The 25,832-nt window shown below is 44.4% G+C and overlaps 1 protein-coding gene across 2 annotated transcripts in view; it reads left to right on the top strand.

The window, feature by feature from the left end:
- Window positions 1-25,832, top strand: part of prkd3 (protein kinase D3) — a 488,274-nt gene that overhangs the window by 285,436 nt on the left and 177,006 nt on the right. For both annotated transcript variants that reach the window (XM_070889279.1, XM_070889278.1), the window contains one exon: window positions 16,709-16,840. In XM_070889279.1, coding sequence (XP_070745380.1) covers window positions 16,709-16,840 — 132 coding nt within the window. The remainder of the gene's footprint in view (window positions 1-16,708; window positions 16,841-25,832) is intronic.

The following is a 25,832-nucleotide window of genomic DNA, read 5'->3' as shown; positions in this document are numbered from 1 at the left end:
TTAATGTCTCATCTGAAAGACGGTACGTCTGAGAGTGCAGCACTCCCTCAGGCGGAGGATGGTGACAAACTTTTGGGGGCAGCCAAAATGGCGGAGGACGCTCCAGAGTCCCTCGCGGTTAACAGTGTCATCGAAGCACTGACCACACTCGACCAGCTCCGTTGGGCGGGCTACATTGTTCGCGTGCCCGACACAAGACTCCCAAAGCAAGCGCTCTACACGGAACTCCTACACAGACAGCTAGCCCCAGGTGGGCAGAGGAAATGTTTCTCAAAGCCTCCTTGATAAAGTGCAACATCCCTACCGACACTTGGGAGTCCCTGGCCAAAGACCGCCCTTAGTGGAGGAAAAGCATACGAGAGAGCGCTGAGCATGAGCACCTCGAGTCTCGTCGTCGAGAGCATGCAGAAAACAAGCACGGGCAGCGGAAGAAGCGTGCAGCAAACCAGACTCTCCACCCACCCTTTCCTCCAACGACTGTCTGTCCCACCTGTGACAGAGACTGTAATTCCCATATTGGACTGTTCAGTCACCTGAGAACTCACTTTTGGAGTGGAAGCAAGTCTTCCTCAATTTCGAGGGACTGCCTATGATGATGATGATGATGACTCCCTCAGCACTGCACTGGAGTGTCAGCCTAGATTTTTGTACTCAAGTCCCTGGAGTGGGACCCTGCCTTGGAGATCAGAGAGCTGGTTTAGCAGTGCAAGTGTGGGGATCATGGGCGTTGGTCTCCCGCAATCCAAACTGAACAGGTCCGAATGTCAGCACATTTGGATTGTACTTTTTTCAGACTCATAAGAAGAAAATTTCTAATGTAAGTTCTATTTGTGAAAGTCTCTGTGATATTTACTTCAGGAAAAATGTTGCATGGAGGACAACAGGGAAGCAAATATTTCGCAAATAATTCTCAATTGTTTTTGAAGTAAACTTCCTTTTGAGTATGCAGATTAGAACATTTTAATCCAGCGGTTTACCAGTACTGAATATTTGAAAACTCTACTCTGGAGGGATCTCATAATTCTTGTAGAAATGCTCAAGCAGCAGTATTAATAGTGCGAATCCTTCAAAGTAACACCTGCAGTTTGGAGAAAGGGGCAACTTCAATTGAGCAAAAGTCTATGAATCCTTTAATAATATAAAGTGATTAGTTGCTGCAAAAATATGATACGTTGCAATCAATTTTTTTTTCTCCTTCCTCCTTCCTGCTATATTTCTTGCATGAAATTTGTATGAAAGAAGACTGACATTCAACCTAAAGGGAAATGTCAAGGGCTTTCAGAAGCACAAAAGTAAAAGCATAAAGATGGGTGAGACCACTTAGAGACAAAAGAAGTCATTTTACACTGTGAGTGAGGGCCTGGCAGAGATGCGCAATAAGTATCTTGGCTCAGTTTTTGCAGAGGCAGTTGTTAGGGGCACTGTAGGAGTACATGAGAAGGTTATCGTCAAACCAGTACTGGCGATAGATATTCAAAAGGAATTATTTGAAAAAAGTTAATGGCACCAAAATTAGAAAAGTCACCAGGCCCACATAGTATGTGTCCCAGCATACTGAAGGAGATTGAGGAGATCGCGAAGATACAAACTGTAATTTAAAAGAAAATCTTTGGAAACAGGAATTTTGCCAAAGGACTAGAGGTTTTGCAGCCCTATTCAAGAAAGAAGAAGGGGCTTTCTGTATGGACTTTTTGTAAACTTATGCTCCACATAGATGCAAATAAAATAAATAAAACCCTCAATGTAGCAACCGTTTCCTCCGAACTTTTCATGGACAAAATCCTAAAATGTTTTCATTTCTGTCCTCGTATAGCTTTTAAAATGACTTGGATTTGTCAGGAGCTATCCACTTACACTGTGAAAACAGGTCATGGGCTTGTTTGCACCCGCTGTAAATTTTTGAAGCGTAATTACTGAGCGCTTGGTGGACAATTAGTCCCACTGTGCGGCAGCAATTAGAATTTCCCCGTCAGTGCGGATCATCTGTCAAGTCGCAAGTTCGAGATTTAGCACATGCGCAAGCAACTGCGGAAATCATAAACTTGCTGTCCATTTCAAAGTCAATATGACGGCGGAAATTCTGGCCTATATATAATATGGATTTTTCAGAAGGAATTTGATGAGGTGCCAAAATTGTTCAGTCATTAAGATACATACATGGTATTAAAAGAAATGTAGCTATAAGGATAGAGAGATGGCCAGGAGACAGAACTTAAGGGTAGTGGTGAATGAATGTTTTTTGGATTGGTGTGATGAGGGTCGTAGTGTGCCTTGGATCTGAGCTGGGATTTGTTTTGTACTCCATTTCTTTGAATTATTTGGATACAGAATCATAGAAATTTACAGCACAAAAGGAGGCCATTTCAATCGTGTCCGTACCGGCCGACAAAAAGCTATCCAGCCTAATCCCACTTTCCAGCTCGTGGTCCGTAGCCTTATAGGTTGCATATCCAGCTACTTTTTAAAATGTGGTGAGGATTTCTGCCTCTACCACCCTTTCAGGCAGTGAGTTCCAGACCCTCAACACCCTCTGGGTGAAAACATTTCCCCTCAAATCCCCTCTGAACTTCCTATCAATCAATTTAAATTTATGCCCCCTGGTTCTTGACCCCTCTGCTAAGGGAAATAGATCCTTCCTATCAACTCTATCTAGGCCCCTCATAATTTTATACACTTCAATAAGGTCTCCCCTCAGCCACCTCTGTTCCAAAGAAAACAACCCTGGCCTATCCAATCTTTCCTCATCACTAAAATTCTCCAGTCCAAGTAACATCCTCATAAATCTCATCTGTACCCTCTCTAATGCAATCACATCTTTCCTGTAGTTGTGTCCTAACTAGTGTTTTATACACTTGAAGCATAACCATCCTGCTCTTGTATTCTATGCCTTGGCTAATCAAGGCAAGTATTCTGTATGCCTTGTTAACCACCTTATCTACCTGTCCTATCTTCAGTGATCTGTGGACATGCACTTCAAGGTCCCTTTGTTCCTCTGCACTTCAGTATCCTACCATTTATTGTGTATTCCCTTGCCTTGTTAGCCCCAAATGCATTACCTCACACTTCTCAGGATTGAATTCCATTTGCCACTATTCTGCCCACCTGACCAGTTGATTGATATCTTCCTTCAGTCTACAGCTTTCTTTTTCATTATCAACTACACTGCCAATTTTTGTGTCTTCTGCAAACCTTTTAATCATACCCCCTACATTCAAGTCTAATGGTATGTTGGCCTTCATAGCTCGGGGTTTTGAGTAAAGGAGCAGGGAGGTCTTACTGCAGTTGTACAGGGCCTTGGTGAGGCCTCATCTGGAATATTGTGTTCAGTTTTGGTCTCCTAATCTGAGGAAGAACGTTCTTGCTATTGAGGGAGTGCAGCGAAGGTTCACCAGACTGATTCCCGGGATGGCTGGACTGATATATGAGGAGAGACTGGATCGACTGGGTCTTTATTCACTGGAGTTTAGAAGGAGCGAGGGGATCTCATAGAAACATATAAAATTCTGACGGGACTGGACAGGTTAGATGCAGGAAGAGTATTCCTGATGTTGGGGAAGTCCAGAACCAGGGGACATAGTCTAAGGATAAGGGGTAAGCCATTTAGGCCTGAGATGAGGAGAAACTTCTTCACTGAGTTGTTAACCTATGGAATTCCCTACCGCAGAGAGTTGTTGATGCCAGTTCATTAGATATATTCAAGAGGGAGTTAGATATGGCCCTTACGGCTAAAGGGATCAAGGGGTATGGAGAGAAAGCAAGAAACGGGTACTGAGGTGAATGATCAGCCATGATCTTATTGAATGGTGGTGCAGGCTCGAAGGGCCGAATAGCCTACTCCTGCACCTATTTTCTATGTTTCTATGTAAATCATTGATATATACCACAAAAAGCAAGGGACCTAGTACTGAGCCCTGCGGAACCCCACTGGAAACAGCCTTCTAGTCACAAAAACACCCATCGGCCATTACACTTTGCTTCCTGCCTCTGAGCCAATTTTGGATCCAACTTGCCACTTTGTCCTGAATCCCATGGGCTTTTACTTTCGTGACAGGTCTGCCATGTGGGACCTTATCAAAAGCCTTGCTAAAATCCATATCTGTGGTATATTCTCTACGACATCACAAACACACAGACTACAAGATGGCTCGATTCCATTCACCTCAGTACCCCTTTCCTGCTTTCTCTTCATACCCCTTGATCTCTTTAGCCGTAAGGGCCATATCTAACTCCCTCTTGAATATATCCAATGAACTGGCATCAACAACTCTCTGCGGTAGAGAATTCCACAGGTCAACAACTCTCTGAGTGAAAAAGTTTCTCCTCATCTCAGTTTACCCCTTATCCTAAGACTGTGTCCCCTGGTTCTGGACTTCCCCAACATCGGGAACATTCTTCCTGCATCTAACCTGTCCAGTCTCGCCAGAATTTTATGTTTCTATGAGATCCCCTCTCATCCTTCTAAACTCCAGTGAATACAGGCCCAGTCGATCCAGTCTCTCCTGCCATCCCGGGAATCAGTCTGGTGAACCTTCGCTGCACTCCCTCAATAGCAAGAACGTCCTTCCTCAGATTACGAGACCAAAACTGAACACAATATTCCAGGTGAGGCCTTACTAAGGCCCTGTACAACTGCAATAAGACCTCCCTGCTCCTATCCTCAAATCCCCTAGCTATGAAGGCCAACATACCATTTGCCGCCTTCACGCCTGCTGTACCTGCATGCCAACTTTCAATGACTGATGTACCATGACACCCAGATCTCGTTGCATCTCCCCTTTTCCTAATCTGCGGCCATTCAGATAATATTCTGCCTTCGTGTTTTTGCCAACAAAACATTTATAACCTCACATTTATTCACATTATACTGCATCTGCCATGCGTTTGCCCACTCACCTAACCTGTCCAAGTCACTCTGCAGCCTCTTGGCATCCTCCTCACTGCTCACACCGCTACCCAGCTTAGTGTCATCTGCAAACTTGGAGATATTACACTCAATTCCTTCATCTAAATCATTAATGTATATTGTAAATAGCTGGAGTCTCAGCACTGAACCCTGCGGCACCCCACTAGTCACTGCCTGCCATTCTGAAAAGGACCCGTTAATCCCGACTCTCTGCTTCCTGTCTGCCAACCAGTTCTCTATCCACATCAGTACATTGCCCCCAAAACCATGTGCTTTAATTTTGCACACCAATCTCTTGTGTGGGACATTGTCAAAAGCCCTTTGAAAGTCCAAATACACCACATCCACTGGTTCCCCCTTGTCCACTCTAGTAGTTACATCCTCAAAAAATTCCAGAAGATTTGTCAAGCATGATTTCCCTTTCATAAATCCATGCTGACTTGGACCGATCTGCACTGCTTTCCAAATGCGCTGCTATTTCATCTTTAATAATTGATTCCAACATTTTCCCCACTACTGATGTCAGGCTAACTGGTCTATAATTACCCGTTTTCTCTCTTCCCTCCTTTCTTAAAAAGTGGTGTTACATTAGCTACACTCCAGTCCATAGGAACTGATTCAGAGATGATTGGAAAATAATCACCGATGCATCCACTATTTCTAGGGCCACTTCCTTAAGTACTCTGGGATGCAGATTATCAGGCAGTGGGGATTTATCGGCCTTCAATTTCCCTAACACAATTTCCTAAAAAGGATTTCCTTCAGTTCCTCCTTCTCACGAGACCCTCGGTCCCCTAGTATTTTCAGAAGATTATTTGTGTCTTCCTTCGTGAAGACAGAACCAAAGTATTTGTTCAACTGTTCTGCCATTTCTTTGTTCCCTATTATAAATTCACCTGAATCTGACTGCAAGGGACCTACGTTTGCCTTCACTAATCTTTTTCTCTTCACATATCTATAGAAGCTTTTGCAGTCAGTTTTTATGTTCCCAGCAAACTTCCTCTCATACTCTATTTTCCCCCTCCTAATTAAACCCTTTGTCCACCTCTGCTGAATTCTAAATTTCTCCCAGTCCTCGGGTTTGCTGCTTTTTCTGGCCAATTTATATGCCTCTTCCTTGAATTTAACACTATCCTTTATTTTCCTGTTAACCACGGTTGAGCCACCTTCCCCGTTTTATTTTTACTCCAGACAGTGATGTACAATTGTTGAAGTTCATCCATGTTATCTTTAAATGTTTGCCATTGCCTATCCACCGTCAACCCTTTAAGTATCATTCACCAGTCTAGTCTAGCCAATTCATGTCTCATACAATCGAAGTTACCTTTCCTTAAGTTCAGGACCCTAGTCTCTGAATTAACTGTGTCACTCTCCATCTTAATAAAGAATTCTACCATGTTATAGTCACTCTTCCCCAAGGGGCCTCGCACAACAAGATTGCTAATTAGTCCTTTCTCATAACACATCACCCAATCTAGGATGGCCTGCCCTCTAGTTGGTTCCTCGACATATTGGTCTGGAAAACCATCCCTAATACACTTCAGGAAATCCTCCTCCACCGTATTGCTACCAGTTTGGTTAGCCCAATCTATATGTAGATTAAAGTCGCCCATGATAACTGCTGTACCTTTATTGCACGCATCCCTAATTTCTTGTTTGATGCTGTCCCCAACCTCACTACTACTGTTTGGTGGCCTGTACAGAACTCCCACTATCGTTTTCTGCCCTTTGGTATTCCGCAGCTCCACCCATACAGATTCCACATCACCCAAGCTAATATCCTTCCTTACTATTGTGTTAATTTCCTCTATAACCAGCAACGCTACCCCACCTCCTTTTCCTTTCTGTCTATCCTTCCTGAATGTTGAATACCCCTGGATGTTGAGTTGCTAGCCTTGGTCACCCTGGAACCATGTCTCCGTGATGCCAATGATATCATATTCCTTAATTACTGCCTGCACAGTTAATTCGTCCACCTTTTTACGTATACTCCTTGCATTGAGGCACATAGCCTTCAAGCTTGTCTTTTTAACACACTTTGTCCCTTTATAATTTTGCTGTAATGTGGCCCTTTTTGATTTCTGCCTTGGGTTTCTCTGCCCTCCACTTTTACTTTTCTTCTTTCTATCTTTTGCTTCTGCCCCCATTCTACTTCCCTCTGTCTCCCTGCATAGGTTCCCATCCCCCTGCCATATTAGTTTAACCCCTCCCCAACAGCACTGGCAAACACTCCCCCTAGGACATTGGTTCTGGTCCTGCCCAAGTGCAGACGTCCGGTTTGTACTGGTTCCACCTCCCCCAGAACCGGTTCCAATGTCCCAGGAATTTGAATCCCTCCCTTCTGCACCACTCCTCAAGCCACGTATTCATCTGAGCTATCCTGCAATTCCTAATCTGACTAGCACATGGCAATGGTCGCAATCCTGAGATTACTATCTTTGAGGTCCTACTTTTTAATTTAACTCCTAGCTCCCTAAATTCAGCTTGTAGGACCTCATCCCGTTTTTTACCTATATGCACCACGACGACTGGCTGTTCACCCTCCCCCTCCAAAATGTCCTGCAGATGCTCCGAGATATCCTTGACCCATGCACCAGGGAGGCAACATACCATCCTGGAGTCTCGATTACAGCCACAGAAATGTCTATCTATTCCCCTTACAATCGAATCCCCTATCATTATAGCTCTCCCACTCTTTTTCCTGCCCTCTTGTGCCACGGTGCCATGAACTTGGCTGCTGCTGCCCTCCCCTGGTGAGTCCCCCCGCTCCAACAGTTCCCAAAACGGTGTATCTGTTTTGGAGGGGGATGACCGCAAGGGACCCCTGCACTACCTTCCTTCCACTGCTCTTCCTGCTGGTCACCCATTCCCTATCTGTCTGAGTAACCCTTACCTGCGGTATGACCTACTCGCTAAATGTGCTATTCACGGCATCCTCAGCATCCCGGATACTCCACAGTGAATCCACCTGCAGCTCCAGTGCCACAATGCGGTCTGTCAGGAGCTGCAGCAGGATACACTTCCCACACATGTAGATGTCAGGGACGCTGGAAGCATCCCTGAGTTCCCACATAGCACAGGGGATCAAGCATTCTGCTGCACTGCATGTGCCTAGAGAAGGAGAATCTAAGTGAGGATTTAATCAAGCTAGGGTGTAAAGGAACCCAATGAGATGTTGGTCGTTTCAAGTGGGGAAAGTCTAGGTGGAGCTGTTCCTACTCCTGATCCAATAGCCAGTGAGCCCTGTTAAAATCAGGCTCATTTGTGATACCTACCTGATCAAAAATCCTGCTGGTGTTCAGTGTCTAGGCTCAGCAATAAAGAATGGTCCCTTGGATACGACAGGAAGGCATCTAGGACCCGTGGAACTCTACATCACCAAGCAGTCGTAGTCACAGATCATCCTGTCTTGGACATATAATCGCCGTTGCTTCATCAATGCTGGGTTAAAATCCTGGAACTCCCGACCTAACAGCACTGTGAGAGCACCTTCACCGCATCGACTGCAGCACTGAGAAAGAGGTATTGGCAGCTGCCAATCCTTTTTATGTCTGATGCAATCAACACTGAATTCTTTTTAAAGCACTCTTACGTTGGCACTTGTTCTGTTTGGATCATGGGAAAGTTGGAAGTTACATACAATAAAAATCGGTCTACAGTTCTGCTGTTGAGATCAGGGAGCTAGTTTTATCAGTGAAACTGTGAGGTATCTGTGTATATGATCTGAACTGGACAAGCATCAATGTGAAAGAACCTTGAGCACTGTCCTAGACTGACCCAAGGAATCCTTTTACAACATTTTGACTGACATGGCCAATCAATTGTAAGTAATTTTTGAGAAAGCCTGCTGTCAAAATACTTCTGAGTATAAAGGCCACTCATTTTCACTTTGTCAGGAGCAAAGGGTCATCCATACTGATTGTAGTGTATAAAGTGGGAAAAATGTTAATTCTCCAGCACTGTTAATTTCTCAACCTAATTAGGTTCAGGAAAGCAGTTCACCTCTCAACCTCGCAATTGCCACGACCCAGGAGACCGCCAATTTCTGATAATTACATGGAACTACTGATTAAAAGTAGGCATTTTTACATTTTTGTTTTGCATTAAGATCGAACAAAAATCTGCTGTTTGATGCAGATGTGGCCAATCTTTCAAAGCTCAAGACAAAATAAATTGTATCCTGACAAGAGCCCAAGTTTTAAGTGTGATGTATGAGTACGCTCACAGATATTATCATAGTACATACAATTAATACACATGCAGGAAATTTGCAAACCCAGCACGGCAATGTGACCGTTGGCGCGCATTGTAAACTTTCTTCAGTCTAGATTGTACAGTGTTCTCCTTGTAGGGTTGCCAACCCTGATTGGAAGCTTTCCTGGAGATTTGATTATGACGTCCTGACCACATGGCGCCTACAAATGTTTTACCAACTAAGTGATGATTTGTTAGCAGGGACAGTGAAAGAACCTGCGGGCCCAAGTTTGCCCCCACGCTTAGAACGGTGCAACTCTGAGCTGCACCGACTTTTTAGAACAAAAACCGTGCCTAAAACTTACCTCGGTATTAACCCCACTGCTGGAATGTTGCAGGCCCTTGGTGCAACACGGCACAAGCTGTGGGGGGGCGGAGCCAGGTCCCGGCGCTGAAAACAGTGCCGGGACCTCTGCACATGTGCGCTAGAGTGTGCGTGCATGTCCAGTAGCTCCAGGCCGCCGAGGCTGCGTGGGAGGGGCCCGAAGCACGCTGCCCCTAGCCCTGGCCGAATGGGCTCACTGGGGCGGCGAAGATCGGACTCTGGCTTCCCCCCTCTTTATTTTCAACTCCTGCTCCGGCTCCCCCACCCCCGTTCAGGTCCGCTCCGGCTCTCTTTCTCCCCCCCCCCCCCCCCCCCCCCCCCGGTTCAGGTCCACTCCCGCTCCGGCTCTCCCCCTCCTCTCCTGTCCCCCTCCTCTCCTGTCCCCCTCCTCTCCTCTCCCCCTCCTCTCCTCAGCCCCTCCTCTCCTCTCCCCCTCCTCTCCTCTCCCCCTCCTCTCCTCTCCCCCTCCCCTCCTCTCCCCCTCCCCTCCTCTCCCCCTCCTCTCCTGTCCCCCTCCTGTCCTGTCCCCCTCCTCTCCTGTCCCCCTCCTCTCCTGTCCTCCTCCTCTCCTCTCCTTCTCCCCCTCCTCTCCTCTCCTTCTCCCCCTCCTCTCCTCTCCTTCTCCCCCTCCTCTCCTCTCCTTCTCCCCCTCCCCTCCTCTCCTCTCCTTCTCCCCCTCCTCTCCTCTCCCCCCCCTCCTCTCCTCTTCCCCCTCCTCTCCTCTCCCCCTCCTCCCTCCATTCTCTTCCTCTTCCTCTCCTTCTCTCTTCCCCCTCCCTCCTCCTCCTCCTCCCCTTCTCTCCTCCCCCCTCCCTCCTGCTTTTCCCTCCCTCCCTCCCCCTCTTCCCTCCCTCCCCCTCCCTCCCTCCCTCCCTCACGCTCTTCCCTCCCTCCTCTTCCTCCCTCCCTCCCTCCTCGCTGTCAGAAACAGAGAGAGACACTGACTGACAGAGAGAGAGAGAGACACTGACAGAGACAGAGAGACATGGGGTGGGGGTGGGTCCCAGCACGCTGTTGGAGGGTTCCCGGTGCTGCAGTCGGTGAGTAGAAGCTTAATTTTTTATTGATTTTTAAAAATATTTTTTTAAATTATTTTTAAAATATTTTTTGATTGATTTATTGGTTGATTTATTGATCATTTATTATTGATGATAGCTCTTTATTTGTAAAAGTGACCTGTTTGATGTTTGTAAACTTCCCTCCCCCCCGCCCCCACCCCCATCCCTCGTTCCCTACGCCTGATTTCTAAGTGTAGGCAAGGTTTTTCTGAGCGTACAAAAATCTACACTTACTCCATTCTAAGTTAGTTTGGAGTAAGTTTTCGCTGCCTAAACTTGCAAAACAGGCGTAAGTAGCTGGACACGCCCCCTTTTGAAAAGAATATCTGTTCTAAAATGGAACTATTCTAACTCACTAGAACTGGAGCAAACTAAATGCCGGGAATTGCAATTTCTAAGATGCTCCATTCTAAATTTGTTGCTCCAAAAAAATAGGAGCTACTCAGGCCGAAACTTGACCCCTACATTTCTAACCAAACAGGAGCAAAATAGTCTGCAGAGATCAATGGTTGCATATACAGATTAGCATTATGATTCTTGCTTTCATATTTAAAGTTTACTTTACCTGGCAGATCCTACTTGCTAATAAATGTAGCTGGTCCCTGGAAGCAATTCAGTATTCCAATGTAAATGCAAAAAATGTGTCCTGTTTAATTGCATTTGCTATACTTAGAGGCTATTTTATAACTTCTCTTTTTTTCCCTCTATTAATTGCTCATGGGTTGCGCGCGAATCTAGCAAGGCCACATTTATTTGCCTGTCACTAGTTGCCCCAAGATGGGGCCGCCTTCTTGAATCGCTGCTGTCCTTGTGGTGATGGCGCTCCCACAAATGACGTTAGATTGGGAATTCCAGGTTTTGAACACTTCGATAATCAAGGAACAGTGATTATATGGTCCAAGTCAGAATAGTGCGTGACTTCTGCAGGTGCAGGATATTGCTGCTCTTTTGGTGGTAGAGGTTGCAGGGCCAGGAGGTGCTGTTGAAAGTAAGCTTGATGCGTTGCAGCAGTGCATATGTAGATGATATATCCTGCAGTCACTGTGTGTCGGTGGTGGAGTGGGTGGACATCTAGTCCCATGATGGAGGCATTAATCAAGCAAACTGATTTGTCCTGGATGGTGATGTTGTGACTGCACCCATCCAGGTGAGTTGAGAGTACTCCATCACATGCCTTACTTGTACTCTGTAGATGTTGGCGTGGCTTTAATGGATGAGGAGTTATTCTACTCATCGCAGAGTATCCATCGTCCCTAGTATTGTAGTTAGTGTTGTTGTGGCTGGTCCAGTTAAGCATCTAGTTGGTATTGATCCTCCAAGATGTTGGTGGGGGATGACTTGGCAATAGTTTTACCCCTGAAAGTCCAGGGGAGGTCATTGGGCTTTCTCTTGTTGGAGATGGTCATTATCTGGCGTTTATGTCGCTTGAATGTTACCTGTCAAGTTATTGGCCCAAGCCTGCATGTTATCTAGGTCCTGCTGTAGCTAGTAGGAGCTGGGTTAGTTTAGCATTGTAGCATTTAACAATCTCGTGGAATAGCTCAAAATTGGGAACTCTCCTTTATTCCCCCCCCCCCCCCCCAACCATCTTTATTCCCTCAATTTTCTCGTTTCCCTCCGTTGCTTATGTTCTGAAGGCATTGGGATAGATCTTGATTGTGCGATGGTGTAAAACTAGTGTGAAATCAATGGAAATAAAAATCGGAGGGATGTAAAACGGTCTGCCGACTTACTAACAACCACTTTACACTATCGCACTAAGTCAAGATCTACCTCATTGATTCTTTGCTGGCATACAGTTTCATGAGTGCCATTTGTCTGCTTATACCTTGCTCACAGGTAGCCATTCTTCATACATTAACCAACACACAATGAGTGCCAGCAGGCGACTCGATCACTTGAAGCACAGCAGTTACACCTGATCATCTCTTCACCTGATGTGCAAAAGCAAATGCAGTACCAGTAGGGAAACACTAGATAGTGATGAGAAACATGTGCCTTGGTCTCCTTTTCCATTCCAACCCAGGGACACTGAGGCAGTTTCTGCACTCTTTCTGTACTGTCATTGTGATCAGTGAACTAACACAAATTGGACATCAAACCTGGGACCTTTCTGTTGACCATGCATTAGCGGTCGGGGCACCGCCATTGGGATTTTTATTTCCAAGATGGCTGGCAAAGCTTCTGACCTGAGGAACACTTGGTAATGAAGTACATCAGTTGATTGAGGAGGAGGCGGAGGGTGGTGGAACTATGGAGTGTCAGCTGGGTTGTGGCAGCCCCTAGCAGCAAAATGCAAAACCTAAGAAGAAGAATTTTTGGTACCTAAAACATGTCGAGCTATAAAGTTGCATGGTTATGTCGCAGATTATTTTAAATGTCTAGTTACACTATAGATATCACCAGCAATAGATTTGTAAACTTAATCTTGTTCATGTGCAGACTTCAGAAGAAGTGAGTTTGATGCTTTTTTTCCCCCTTGGAATAAAAAAAGCAATGCCAATTTTGCCATTCTTGGCTGTCTGAGAAATGAGGAGCTCTGCAGGAGTCCCTGAATATCTTTTGAGTCTGGTTTATATGAGAGAAAAGTAGGAGCAGCCTTGGGCAACACAACTGAGCTTTGGGAGAGATGTTAACAGTGCCAGTGAATATAAATGGGGCTGCGTTGGTAGAAGCTGTTCCCTGATGTGAGTTTGGGTCAGCTGGATATTTTATTTTTAAGGCTGGTTTTGAGTTGAGATTTTTTGTATGCACATCTGAAGCCTCACAGTACTTCTTTTCCACTTGTTTCGATGGGATAAAAATCAAATGACTGTTGTGCGCCGTAATTACTTAAAAGAATATCATTTAACTAGTCGTCTCCTGGGGAATTGTTCAAGGTCGTATGGGGTGTGGAACGCAGTGTTCTATTTATGTTACATGTGCTGAGCTGATACCACTACTTTGGTTTTCAATGAGGCCTTGAAGTTGTCTCTGAAAGACATGTTGGGACAGGTGTGGGGACTGGAACACTCGATGGCGGACTTCAGGACTGCGAGGCTGAGTTCAGACAAGCTCCACCACTTAATGCTTTTGAGATGGCGATCATTTGGCAGTCAGTGGTTTAATTTCACTGCCACTGTTGCTTCTTTGTCCCTTTTGGATGCGAATGGTATGCAGGGATATCGAGGTTTGCGAGGTCCTGAAGAGCTTCTCTGTGGTCTTCCCATATCTATATTATTCACTCCTTTTTTCTCTCCTAACCTTAGCCAATACCATTGTTTCTGTTACTCATCTAACTGCACTTTATTTTTCATTATTCTTCTGTCTCTCTGTTACTCTCTTGCATATCTGTTGATCTGTACCTATGTTTCTGTTAGTTACTCCCTGTCTTGTCTATGTTTCTATCTTTTGTTCTCTCTTTCTGCTCCTTTTTATCTCTCGTTACTCTTTCTCTGCTTCTGGTTGGGATCTCTCCCAACACTGTCCTTTTCCTTCCGTAATCGGCAATTGCCGCCTTTAACTCCAACAATCTCTCTGCATCCCAGAGTACTTAAGGAAGTGGCCATAGAAATAGTGGATGCATTTGTGATCATTTTCCAACAGTCTATCGACTCTGGATCAGTTTCTATGGACTGGAGGGTAGCTAATGTAACACCAGTGTTTAAAAAAGGAGTGAGAGAGAAAACGGGGAATTATAGACCAGTTAGCCTGACTCAGTAGTGGGGAAAATGTTGGAATCAATTATTAAAGATGAAATAGCAGCGCATTTGGAAAGCAGTGACAGGATCGGTCCAAGTCAGCATGGATTTATGAAAGGGAAATCATGCTTGACAAATCTTCTAGAATTCTTTGAGGATGTAACTACTAGAGTGGACAAGGGAGAACCAGTGGATGTGGTGTATTTGGACTTTCAAAAGGCTTTTGACAATGTCCCACACAAGAGATTGGTGTGCAAAATTAAAGCACATGGTATTGGGGGCATTGTACTGACGTGGATAGAGAACTGGTTGGCAGGCAGGAAGTAGAGAGTCGGGATAAACGGGTCCTTTTCAGAATGGCAGGCAGTGACTAATGGAGTGCCGCAGGGCTCAGTGCTGGGACCCCAGCTCTTTACAATATACATTAATGATTTAGATGAAGGAATTGAGTGTAATATCTCCAAGTTTGCAAATGACACTAAACTGGTGTGAGCTGTGAGGAGGACGCTAAAAGGCTGCAGAGTGACTTGGACAGGTTAGGTGAGTGGGCAAATGCATGGCAGATAAATGTGAGGTTATCCACATTGGTGGCAAAAACACACAGGCAGAATATTATCTGAACAGTGGCAGATTAGGAAAGGGGGCGGTGCAACGAGACCTGGGTGTCATGGTTCATCAGTCGTTGAAAGTTGGCATGTAGGTACAGCAGGCGGTGAAGAAGGCAGATGGTATGTTGGCCTTCATAGCTAGGGGATTTGAGTATAGGAGCAGGGGGATCGTAATGCAGTTGTACAGGGCCTTGGTGAGGCCTCACCTGGAATATTGTATTCAGTTTTGGTCTCCTAATCTGAGGAAGGACGTTCTTGCTATTGAGGGAGTGCAGCGAAGTTTCACCAGTCTGATTCCTGGGATGGCTGGACTGACATATGGGGAGAGACTGGATCAACTGGTCCTTTATACACTGGAGTTTAGAAAGATGAGAAGGGATCTCATAGAAACTTACAAGATTCTGATGGGACTAGACAGGTTAGATGCGGGAAGAATGTTCCCGATGATGGGGAAGTCCAGAACCAGGGGACACGTTCTTAGGATAAGGGGTGGGCCATTTAGGACTGAGATGAGGAGAAACTTCTTCACTTCGAGAGTTGTTAACCTGTGGAATTTCCTACCGAAGAGAGTTGTTGATGCCAGTTCATTGGATATATTCAAGAGGGAGTCAGATATGGTCCTTGCGGCTAAAGGGATCAAGGGGTATGGAGAGAAAGCAGGAAACGGGTACTGAGGGAATGATCAGCCATGATCTTATCGAATGGTGGTGCAGGCTCGAAGGGCCGAATGGCCTACCCCTGCACCTATTTGCTATATTTCTATGTTTCTGGAGCCAGGACCAGAACTGCTGCACTGTGGAGAGCTGAGGAGGTGAGTAACGCTGGAGGCCAGGGGGAAGGGAGTAAATCGGTGGATATTACCATGCTCGGGTCTTTGAGTTGCTTGGCATGTGTTTTTCTTTGGCTGGACCCTATAAGTGTGGGTTGCTGAGATGCTGCCTGTTACCAAGTGAAGATAGATAAGCTCGTTGATTGTACATTGAGGGGCGAGACTGAGCAATTGGAAGACAGGATGGGGAAATGTATGGGTATTTTTGGGGTGAATTATTGAAACTATTAAGTTTGTAATAATGCACCCCAAATTATGCAATAGGTTTTTTATATGTAAAATATACAGGCAACTGAGGAAGGGTTGAATTCTCTCCCCACCCCCCTGGGGCTAATTAATCCATGCTAATTATATGATGTCATGTACCAATTAGCAAAATTAGTGGCTCACAACAACCTTTCAGTGTCAACAGTCCAACAAGATTCCATCACAGATATGAGATTTTTCATTGTGGTGGTTTATATTGTGAATGTATAGTGATGTCGCAAAATGAAGGAACGTTAATTTATTGTACGATATGTTATAAAGCATTATGCTATGAGCAATTGCAAGCTTGATTATAGGGTTGTTTCTATGTTCTTTGCACTGTGGGCTAGATTTCTAAACAGCTTAGAAATTGATTTTTGGTTTCAAGCGGCACGTTTTAGTATTTTAATCTGCACTATGGCTAGTGACTGGTGACTAATGTCATGCAGTTTTGTCCCAAGTATTGATTCTGATGTGGAACAGCAGCCTAGAGACATTCCCTGACATTTGTTTCCTGCATTCTCATGTCTTTGAACCTGGTCAAAAACCTCTTTGTTTTGAAAATTACACTGTGATTCATGGCTCCCACCATGTTGGTTACCCAGAATTGACCTGATGTAGTTCTGGTATGGGCAATACACTTGATATAGACGCATAAATGATTAGACTTCATTATTTTATCATAAGCAAAATATTGATTGCCTCTTAACAGCGGGATGTTAAGTTTCCATTTAAAAAAAACATTTAATATAAAATAAAGCATTCCCCCCCCCGATGGTTAATTTTGTTTCTCTTGGTTTACCAGCACTAGCAACTGTTGAAGATTTCCAGATCCGACCACATGCTCTTTATGTGCACTCTTACAAAGCCCCAACTTTCTGTGACTACTGTGGAGAGATGTTATGGGGATTAGTACGTCAGGGCTTGAAATGTGAAGGTGAGTCTCCAGTTATGATGTACATCTCATAAGGTGTTTTTAAATGTACAAAATTCTAACTGTAAATTTGATTTTTTTTTGTTTGTAACTTGCTGTTGGAAATAATGTCAGTGCCCACCTGATATTAAATGCACTGTCCATTGTGGTGATACTGAGCCATACAGAGCAGGAAAGTCACTGGTTCAGTCCCAATATTAGTTGATGCTGAGCTGGGACAGTGGTCTGAATACTTCAATTAACCTCCATTCTGTGTTGTAAAGGAGACTGTTGACTAGGAACCATGGGCTTATGAGAACTTCGTTGCAGGGACAAAATATAAATAAACTCTCCACAGAGTTGTCGCATTCAGGACAAAGAGCCTTTAACAGATTTTTGAAGCAGAGTCGGGGGTGGATGGTGGGGGTGTGAGGGTGGCGGGGGGGTTTTGGGGGAGCGGGCGTGCTGCTATTGATCTATTTCTCTCTGGCACCAGGGCTCAGGAGCACTTCTGAAAATAAAATTATGTTGCTCAGAGGTACAAGAAAGCAAAACAACTTTTTTAAATTGATAAAATAAACTAATATAAACTGAGGAGTATAGATGATAGCACAAAGTTGAAACTGTTCCAGGGGTGCCTGCATTTCGGAGTAGAGTCAGGAATCAGCCTGAGAGTTGAGGGGAATGTTACAGTGCCACCAAATGTATAATTGCACATATTACCTGTTGTTGACTTACATGTGACTTCCTCCTGTCCCCCTTCCCTCCCCTGCTAACTTTGTTGCACCTCCCTCCCCCCCCCCCCCCCCCCCCTGCCCCAGCCCATTTTGTGAACCTCTGCACTGTGTGGTAAAATATTTAAATAAAAATTGAGTTAATGGAGAGATTCTTCAGTCAACAAACACTGCACTGGAATTCGACTAAAGCCTTGTTTTTTTAAGTTGCAATACCTTCGCTGAAAGGATTTAAAGACTTTTTAATACAATTGGAACTTCCATCTCAATCAAATTATTGCATTTTTTACTTTTGGGGATTTTTTTTTTCTTTTTCTTTTTGGTCCGAGTTTTTGTTTCTTGTGTGACTTCGATCATAGTTGTTTATTTGGCTGCCAGTGACAGAGACCGTGTGAGAGAAATGTTGAACAACAATTCATCCCTTAGATGGAAAACATTCACAGACACTGACTTCAGGCAATAGGGCACCAATCTGATCTACAATCTGATTTCCAAAAATCAGTTTGTTGATGCAGTGCACTTAATCTGGGCACCAGGAAAGAAACAATGCAGTGTTGTCATTACATTTATTTAGCATGGAGCAAAAATAGTGGTGGGAAAATTATTGGGAAAAATCCTGAGGGACATGATAAATTTTCATTTGGAAAGACATGGATTAATCAGGGAGAGTCAGCATGGATTTGTTAAGGGAAGATCGTGTCTGACTAACTTGATTGAATTTTTTGAGGAGGTAACCAGGAGGGTCGATGAGGGCAGTGCGTACGATGTAGTCTACATGGATTTTAGCAAAGCTTTTGATAAGGTTTCACATGGCAGACTGGTCACAAAAGTAAAAGCCTCTGGGATCCAGGGCAAAGTGGCCAGTTGGATCCAAAATTGGCTCAGAGGCAGGAAGCAAAGGGTAATGGTTGATGGGTGTTTTTGTGACTGGAAAACTGTATCCAGTGGGGTTCTGCAGGGTTCAGTGCTGGGTCCCTTGCTTTTTGTGGTATATATCAATGACTTGGACTTGAATGTTGGGGGTATGATTAAGAAGTTTGCAGATGACACTAAAATAGGCTGTGTGGTTGATAATGAAGAAGAAAGCTGTGGACTGCAGGAAGATATCAATGTACTGGTCAGGTGGGCAGAACAGTGGCAAATGGAATTCAATCAGAATAAGTGTGAGATAATGCACTTGGGGAGGTCTAACAAGTTAAGGGAATACACATTAAATAATATGACACTAAAAAGTGTAGAGGAACAAAGGGACCTTGGAGTGCAGGTTCCTGAAGATAGCAAGTCAGGTAGTTAAGAAGGCGTATGGAATACTTGCCTTTATTAGTCAAGACATGGAATACAAGAGCAAGGACATTATGCTTGAACTGAATAAAACACTGGTTAGGCCGCAGCTGGAGTACTGTGTGCAGTTCTGGTCACCACAGTACAGGAAAGATGTGATTGCACTGGAAAGGGTGCAGAGGAGATGTACAAGTTTGTTGAGTGGACTGGAGAATTTTGGCTATGAGGAAAGATTGGAGATGCTGGGTCTGTTTTCTTTGGAACAGAGGAGGCTGAGGGGAGACCTGATTGAGGTGTATAAAATTATGAGGGGCCTGGATAGAGTGGATAAGAAGGAACTGTTTCCCTTGGCAGAAGGATCAACAACCAGGGGACATAGATTTAAAGTAATTGGGCGAGGGGTGGGGTGGGGTGAGTGGGTGAGCATAGAGGAGATATGAGGGGAAATTTTTTCACCCAGAGGTTAGTGGGGGTCTGGAACTCACTGCTTGAAAGGATGGTAGAGGCAGAAAGCCTCACCACATTTAAAAAATACTTGGATGTGCACTTGAAGTGCCGTAACCTACAGGGCTACAGACCAAGAGCAGGAAAGTGGGATTAGGCTGGCTAGCTCTTGGTCGGCCGGCGGGGACACGATGACGTCCTTCCGCGCTGTAAATTTCTATGATTCTATTAATTGCAAACATGCCAAACCAGAAAAATTGCATAAGTTAAACAGCTTCAAAAAGATAACTGACACTTTCCTGCAAAAAGCTGACAATTCACCAATATGAATTCTAGTGTGAGCTGTGGCTCAGTGGGTAGCACACTTGCCTCTTGAGTCAAAAGATTGTGGGTTCAAGTCTCATTCCAGGGACTTGAGCACATAAACCTCTGCTGACACTCCAGTGCAGTGCTGAGGGAATGCTGCAGAGTTGCTGTCTTTCGGATGAGACATTAAACCGAAGCCCCATCTGCTCTCTCAGGTGGACGTAAAAGATCTCGTGGCACTATTTCGAAGAAGAGCAAGGGAGTTATCCCCGGTGTCCTGACCAATATTTATCCCTCAATCAACATAACAAAAACAGATTATCTGTTCATTATCACATTGCTGTTTGTGGAGCTTGTTGTGTGCATTACAGCAGTGATTACACTCCAAAAGTACTTCATTGGCTGTAAAGTGCCTTGAGACGTCCGGTGGTCATGAAATGCGCTATATAAATGCAAGTCTTTCTTTCTTTAATGCACTTTTTTTTTTAAACACTAAATTTGGGTAAGATCATGTTTTTCAAAATAATAAGTGATGGACATGTTTTAGAACTCTTGGAAAATTATTTATTTAGTAAATGAGCAATGCAGAGACGACTTTTACTTGCCAGAATTATGGAGGATTAACTCATCCTAATGTACTCTCTACGTATACTTTTGTGAAATTATGATTTTGCAGTGAATGAATGGTCCCTCAGAACTATGCACAAGTTAGATGGGCAATAGTGCCATCTGCTGGTGAAGTTTGAGTCACTCTGTAACCTGTTCACATAGAAGATCTTAAAACATTCATTTGAAATCTTTGCATAGGGTTGAAAAATTAATGGAGGAATTGACCCACTTAAAACACACGCTTTCAATGTCTTTTTTTTAAGCTGTTTAACTTTTGCTAGATTTCTGGTTTGGCATGTGTGCGATTGAAGTACCTGTACTATTTTTGCTCTATGCTAAATTAGATTATTCCAAGTTTGTTGAACCTTTGCATGCATGTAAACAGGTCATTGTTGTAGCATTGAAGAAGGACAGAAAACACTGTGCTAATGTCCCCTTTAAGAATTTGGTACTATATGGATGCATGGCCTTCGCTCATGCACCTTGTGTATATGAAGGCCTTATTCAGGAAGCATACCTTAATGTTTCTTCTAATATTGGTGGACCTTCCCACAGTTGTTAGCACACCAAGAATAGATTCGGAATGCCTTGTTTTTGCCTGCCTTTTCCATATTTCTGCCAAATTTTCCTTTCCTGAGTCTCTAATTTTGAGCACTGTTACTTCCTAAACAAGAGCTCAGAAATAAAAGCCCCCTGCAGCAGCTTCCACAATCCAACAGACGGCAACTTTCTGTCAGTTACGAAATTACATCAAATGAGAGCGACATGTGGTTCAATGCTGGGTGGGAGACACCATCTGACAAACTTATTTCCTTTGTATCACAGGGACCAAGGGTGCGATTTCTCTCAAAGAAGTGTTCGAGGGATTAAAATAAATATCATGCGATGTCCGTCCTTGCAAACTACCGCCCCATCTCCAACCACCCTTTCCTCTCCAAAGTCCTTGAACGCGTTGACACCTCCCAAATCTGTGCCTATCTTTTCCAGAACTCTGTATGTTTGAATCCCCCCCCCCCCCAAATCGTGTTTCCGTCCTGCTACCGTACCAGAATGGCTCTTATCAAAGTCACGATTGACATCCTTTGTGACTGTGATAAAGGCAAACTATCCCACCTCGTCCTTGTTGACCTGTCTACAGCCGTTGACACAGTTGACCGCACCATCCTCCTCCAACGCCTCTCCACCATCATCCACCTGGGTGGGACTGCACTTGGCTGGTTCCATTCTTATCTATCTAATCGTAGCCAGAGAATCACCTGCAATGGCTTCTCTTCCCGCTCCCTCACCGTTACTTCTGGTGTACCCCAGGATATCTCTTTGGCACCCTCCTATTTCTCATCTACATGTTGCCCCTTGGTGACATCATCCGGAAACACATCAGTTTCCACATATACGCTGACACCCAGCTTCACCTCACAACCACTTCTCTCGACCCCTCCACGGTCTCTAAATTGTCAGATGGCTTGTCCAACATCCAGTTCTGGGTGAGCAGAAATTTCTTCCAATTAAATATTGGGAAGACCAAAGCCATTGTTTTCGGTCCGTCACAAACTCCGCTCTCTAGCCACTGACTCCATCCCTCTCTCTAACATCTGTCTGAGGCTGAACCAGCATGTTCGCAACCTTGGCAGCACACTTGACCCCGAAATTAGCTTCCAACCACATATCTGTGCCATCACTAGGAACGCCTATTTACACCTCTGAACATCGCCCATCTCCACCCCTGCTTCAGTTCATGAAACCTTCACCTCTGCCTTTGTTACCTCGAGACATGAATATTCCAACGCACTCCCATGTTGGCTGGCCTCCCACATTCTACCCTCCTTAAACTTGAGATCATCCAAAATTCAGGTGCCCTTGTCCTAACTCTCACCGAGTTCTGTTCACCCATCACCCCTGTGCTCGCTGACCTACACTGGCTCCTGGTTAAGCAACACCTTGATTTTAAAGTTCTCATCCTTGTTTTAAAATCCCGCCATTGCCTCGCCCCTCCCTATCTCTGTAATCTCCTTCAGCCCCACAACCTCCCAAGATAGCAAGGCTCCTCTAATTCTGCCCTCTTGAGCACGCCTGATTTTAATTGCTCAAACATCGGTGGCCGTGCCTTCAGCTACCTAAGCCCTAACTCTGGAATTCCCTCCCTTAACTTCTCTAACTCTCTTTCCTCCTTTAAGATGGTCCCTAAAACCTGCCTCTTGCCCTAATTTCTCCTTATGCGGCTCGGTGTCAAATTTTGTGAGCTAATGCTCCTGTGAAGCACCTTGGAATGTTTTACTATGTTAAAGCTGCTAAATAAATACAAGTTGCTGTTTTCTAAACTGATCAGGCAGACCAAAATGGTCTTTTCTGGTCCTATACGTTCCTATGTTCTTCAGGACATTTTGAGAATACTCTAGCTAAGAAATGTTGCCTCTTGATTTGCAGAATCTTCTGTTTTCCTAAATCACAGAGAAAGTAGCCTTAGGCCAATGAAAATCATCAGCTGCTTTGTAGTTTCCCAAAAGGAGTGAAGACATTTGTGACCCATTTTGAAGAAGTTCATGTTTGTAAAGTTACCAGAGATAATACAGATGTTGTCTTGAGAATATCTGGTGACTGTGAACTTCAAGAAATTTGCATAGGGTTTTTGAGAAACTTAACAGAGACTACATCTGGGTAAATCAGATGTAATGAACTAGTAGCAACGTTCCCACTCAGTCGCATGGCCGCGCAGTGCTATGGAGATCCTGCACAGGCCACTCACCCGCTTCTCAATGCAAGAAACCGCACTTGCGTGAAAATTGGAATGGTCCGCGCCGCCAGTTAAAGGGACCGTGCACCCCACAAAAAAAAATGAGAACGGATATTGTCTTCCTGTACCATTTTTAAAAAACTTTTAACTAATGTCATCCCCGACATTCACAAAGTTCTTCTCCATAATGGCAGCTTTTCTCAGTCTGGGCTGCTTGCATGGACTTCTGTCCCCTTTTCTGTAGTGAAAGATTTCAACACACTTCATGAGAGGTGGGGAGCATTGCATCGTTTCCAACAGGTCCTAAGCTTACAAGGGAACTTTGTCATTATTTGTGAAAAATCCCAGCTAGAGAAATTATGATAGTTGCGTTAAAGCATCTCTTGTTTTCTTACGTGGGAACATTTCTCCAGGTATTCAACAACAACAACAACATTTCCTTTCATATCCCTTCATCCACCAGATCCCAGTGCAAATGATAATATCCTGACCATTTCTGTCTTATTTTCAAGCCTGTTGGAATTTAGTATTGATTACCTATTTGGAATCTATATTGAGGGGACCTTCTGTCTCAGATAGAGCCACAGTGTTCCCCCACATACATGATCTGATTGTGTGGCTCTTGAGAGGCCAGTAGCTATTTGAGGTTTCTTTTTTTCAGTCCTGGGTTTTTGTCCTTGAGAAAACTTTGCCGACTAATCATTTTAAGTTCCACAACATTGATTGCAAACTCCTGGGGAACCGAGCTGCAGCTATGTTTACCAATTCAAGGATTATTATTCAGTTCGCTAAGGTTTCCATCATCATAGGCAGTCCCTCGGAATCAAGGAAGCCTTGCTTCCATTCTCAAAATGAGTCCTTAGGTGGCTGAACAGTCCAATATGAGAACCCTGTCACAGATGGGACAGATAGTCTTTGAGGGAAAGGGTGGGTGGGATTAGTTTGCCACACGCTCTTTCTGCTGCCTGCGCTTATTTCTGCATGCTCTCGGCGATGAGACTCGAGGTGCTCAGCGCCCTCCCGGATGTACTTCCTCTACTTAAGGTGGTTTTTGGCCAGGGACTCCCAGGTGTCAGTGGGGATGCTGCACTTTTTCAGGGAGGCTTTGAGGGTGTCCTTGTAACATTTCCTCTGCCCACCTTTGGCTCGTTTGCCGTGAAGGAATTTCGAGCAGAGCGCTTGCTTTGGGAGTCTCGTGTCTGGCATGCAGACAATGTGGCCTGCCCAGCGGAGCTGATCAAGTGTGGTCAGTGCTTCAATGCTGGGGATGTTGGCCTGATTGATGGTTTCCATAATGCTACTGCAGTAGCAGGAAATTCCGTTGGAACGTGTAATGCTATCTGGTTTATGGAAATTCAAAACGAACAGTAGAGTACAGCTATGTGAGATTTGATTCTTGTTGTAAACACATTTACGCTGGGCTCATTTGAACTAAAGATGACTTTACTTTTTAAGACTTGTTACATTTTCATGGATTATCCTGGTGACAGATCTACCGCACTTGGTTGGCTTGGGGATTGGACAGTTGATACCAATGGTATGGTGGTTGTTCTTTCCTCTTTTGGAATCTGGGTTCTGATCCAGCCCAGATTTAAGAGATTAAAGTTTCATTTCTCTGACAGTAAGGGTTCTCATTAAAAGGAATTTGGTACGGCACGCATCCCAAAACATACGCATAAATCTACATAACTGGGACTATTCTGACAGTCTCACTCAGAGGGTATGTAAGGACGACTGGCGTGGAAGTGGAAACTTTCACGCTGCTGTGCCAGGCAAAAATGTCGTCCAAGAAACATAGCACAAGTCGAGGAACGCTTCAAACAAGTAAACCGTCCCCAAAATAATCGCAACTCAAAAATAAAAAAATGCCCTGAGTATAGCCGTTGGGTCGTCCCAAGACCAGTTAGATTGAAAGGTGGGTGGGAGAGCAAATTGTGAGGGGGACACAAAAAATCTGCAAAGGGATATAGACAGGCTAAGTGAGTGGGAAAATATTTGGCAGATGGAGTATAATGTGGGAAAATGTGAGGTTATCCACTTCCTGGCAGAAAAATAGAAAAGCAGATTATAATTTAAATGGAGAAAAATTGCAAAGTGCTTCAGTACAGAGGGACCTGAGGGTCCTTGTGCATGAAACACACAAAGTTAGTATACAGGTACAGCAAGTAATCAGGAAGGCAAATGCAATGTTGGCCTTTATTGCAAGGGGGATGGAGTATAAAAGCAGAGAAGTCCTGCTACAACTGTACAGGGTATTGGTGAAGCCACACCTGGAGTACTGTGTACAGTTTTGGTCTCTGTATTTAAGGAAGGATATACTTGCATTGGAGGCTGTTCAGAGAAGGTTCAATAGGTTGATTCCAGAAATGAGGGGGTTGACTTATGAAGATAGGTTGGGTCTATACTCATTAGAGTTCAGAAGAATGAGAGGTGATCGTATCGAAACATATAAAATAATGAGAGGGCTGGACAAGATGGATGCAGAGAGTATATTTCCACTCATGGGAGAAACCAAAACTAGGGGTCACTCATTTAAAACTGAGACGAGGAGGAATTTATTCTGAGGGTCATAAATCTATGGAATTCTCTACCACAGAGAGCTGTGGAGGCTGGGCCTTTGAATATATTTAAGGCAGAGATAGACAGATTTTTGAGCGATAAGTGTTATAGGGAGTGGGCAGGGAAGTGGAACTGAGTCCATGATCAGATCAGCCATGATATTATTAAATGGCGGAGCAGGCTTAAGGGGCCAAATGGCCTACTCCTGCTCCTGTTTCTTATGTTATTGTGAACACTGGCTTGTCAGAAGTTAAAAGTTGCAAGTACACCCAATATTCCAGCACTCTACTAAAAACCAAAAGGGCAGTTTTCCACAGTGGCGAATTTAGAAGTTACTGAAGGAGTTACATGA

The sequence above is a fragment of the Pristiophorus japonicus genome, chromosome 9 (genome assembly GCF_044704955.1).
Source record: "Pristiophorus japonicus isolate sPriJap1 chromosome 9, sPriJap1.hap1, whole genome shotgun sequence".
Classification (NCBI taxonomy): domain Eukaryota; kingdom Metazoa; phylum Chordata; class Chondrichthyes; family Pristiophoridae; genus Pristiophorus; species Pristiophorus japonicus.
Note: the sequence above shows the minus strand (reverse complement) of the source record. Positions and strands in the feature narration are given on the sequence as shown.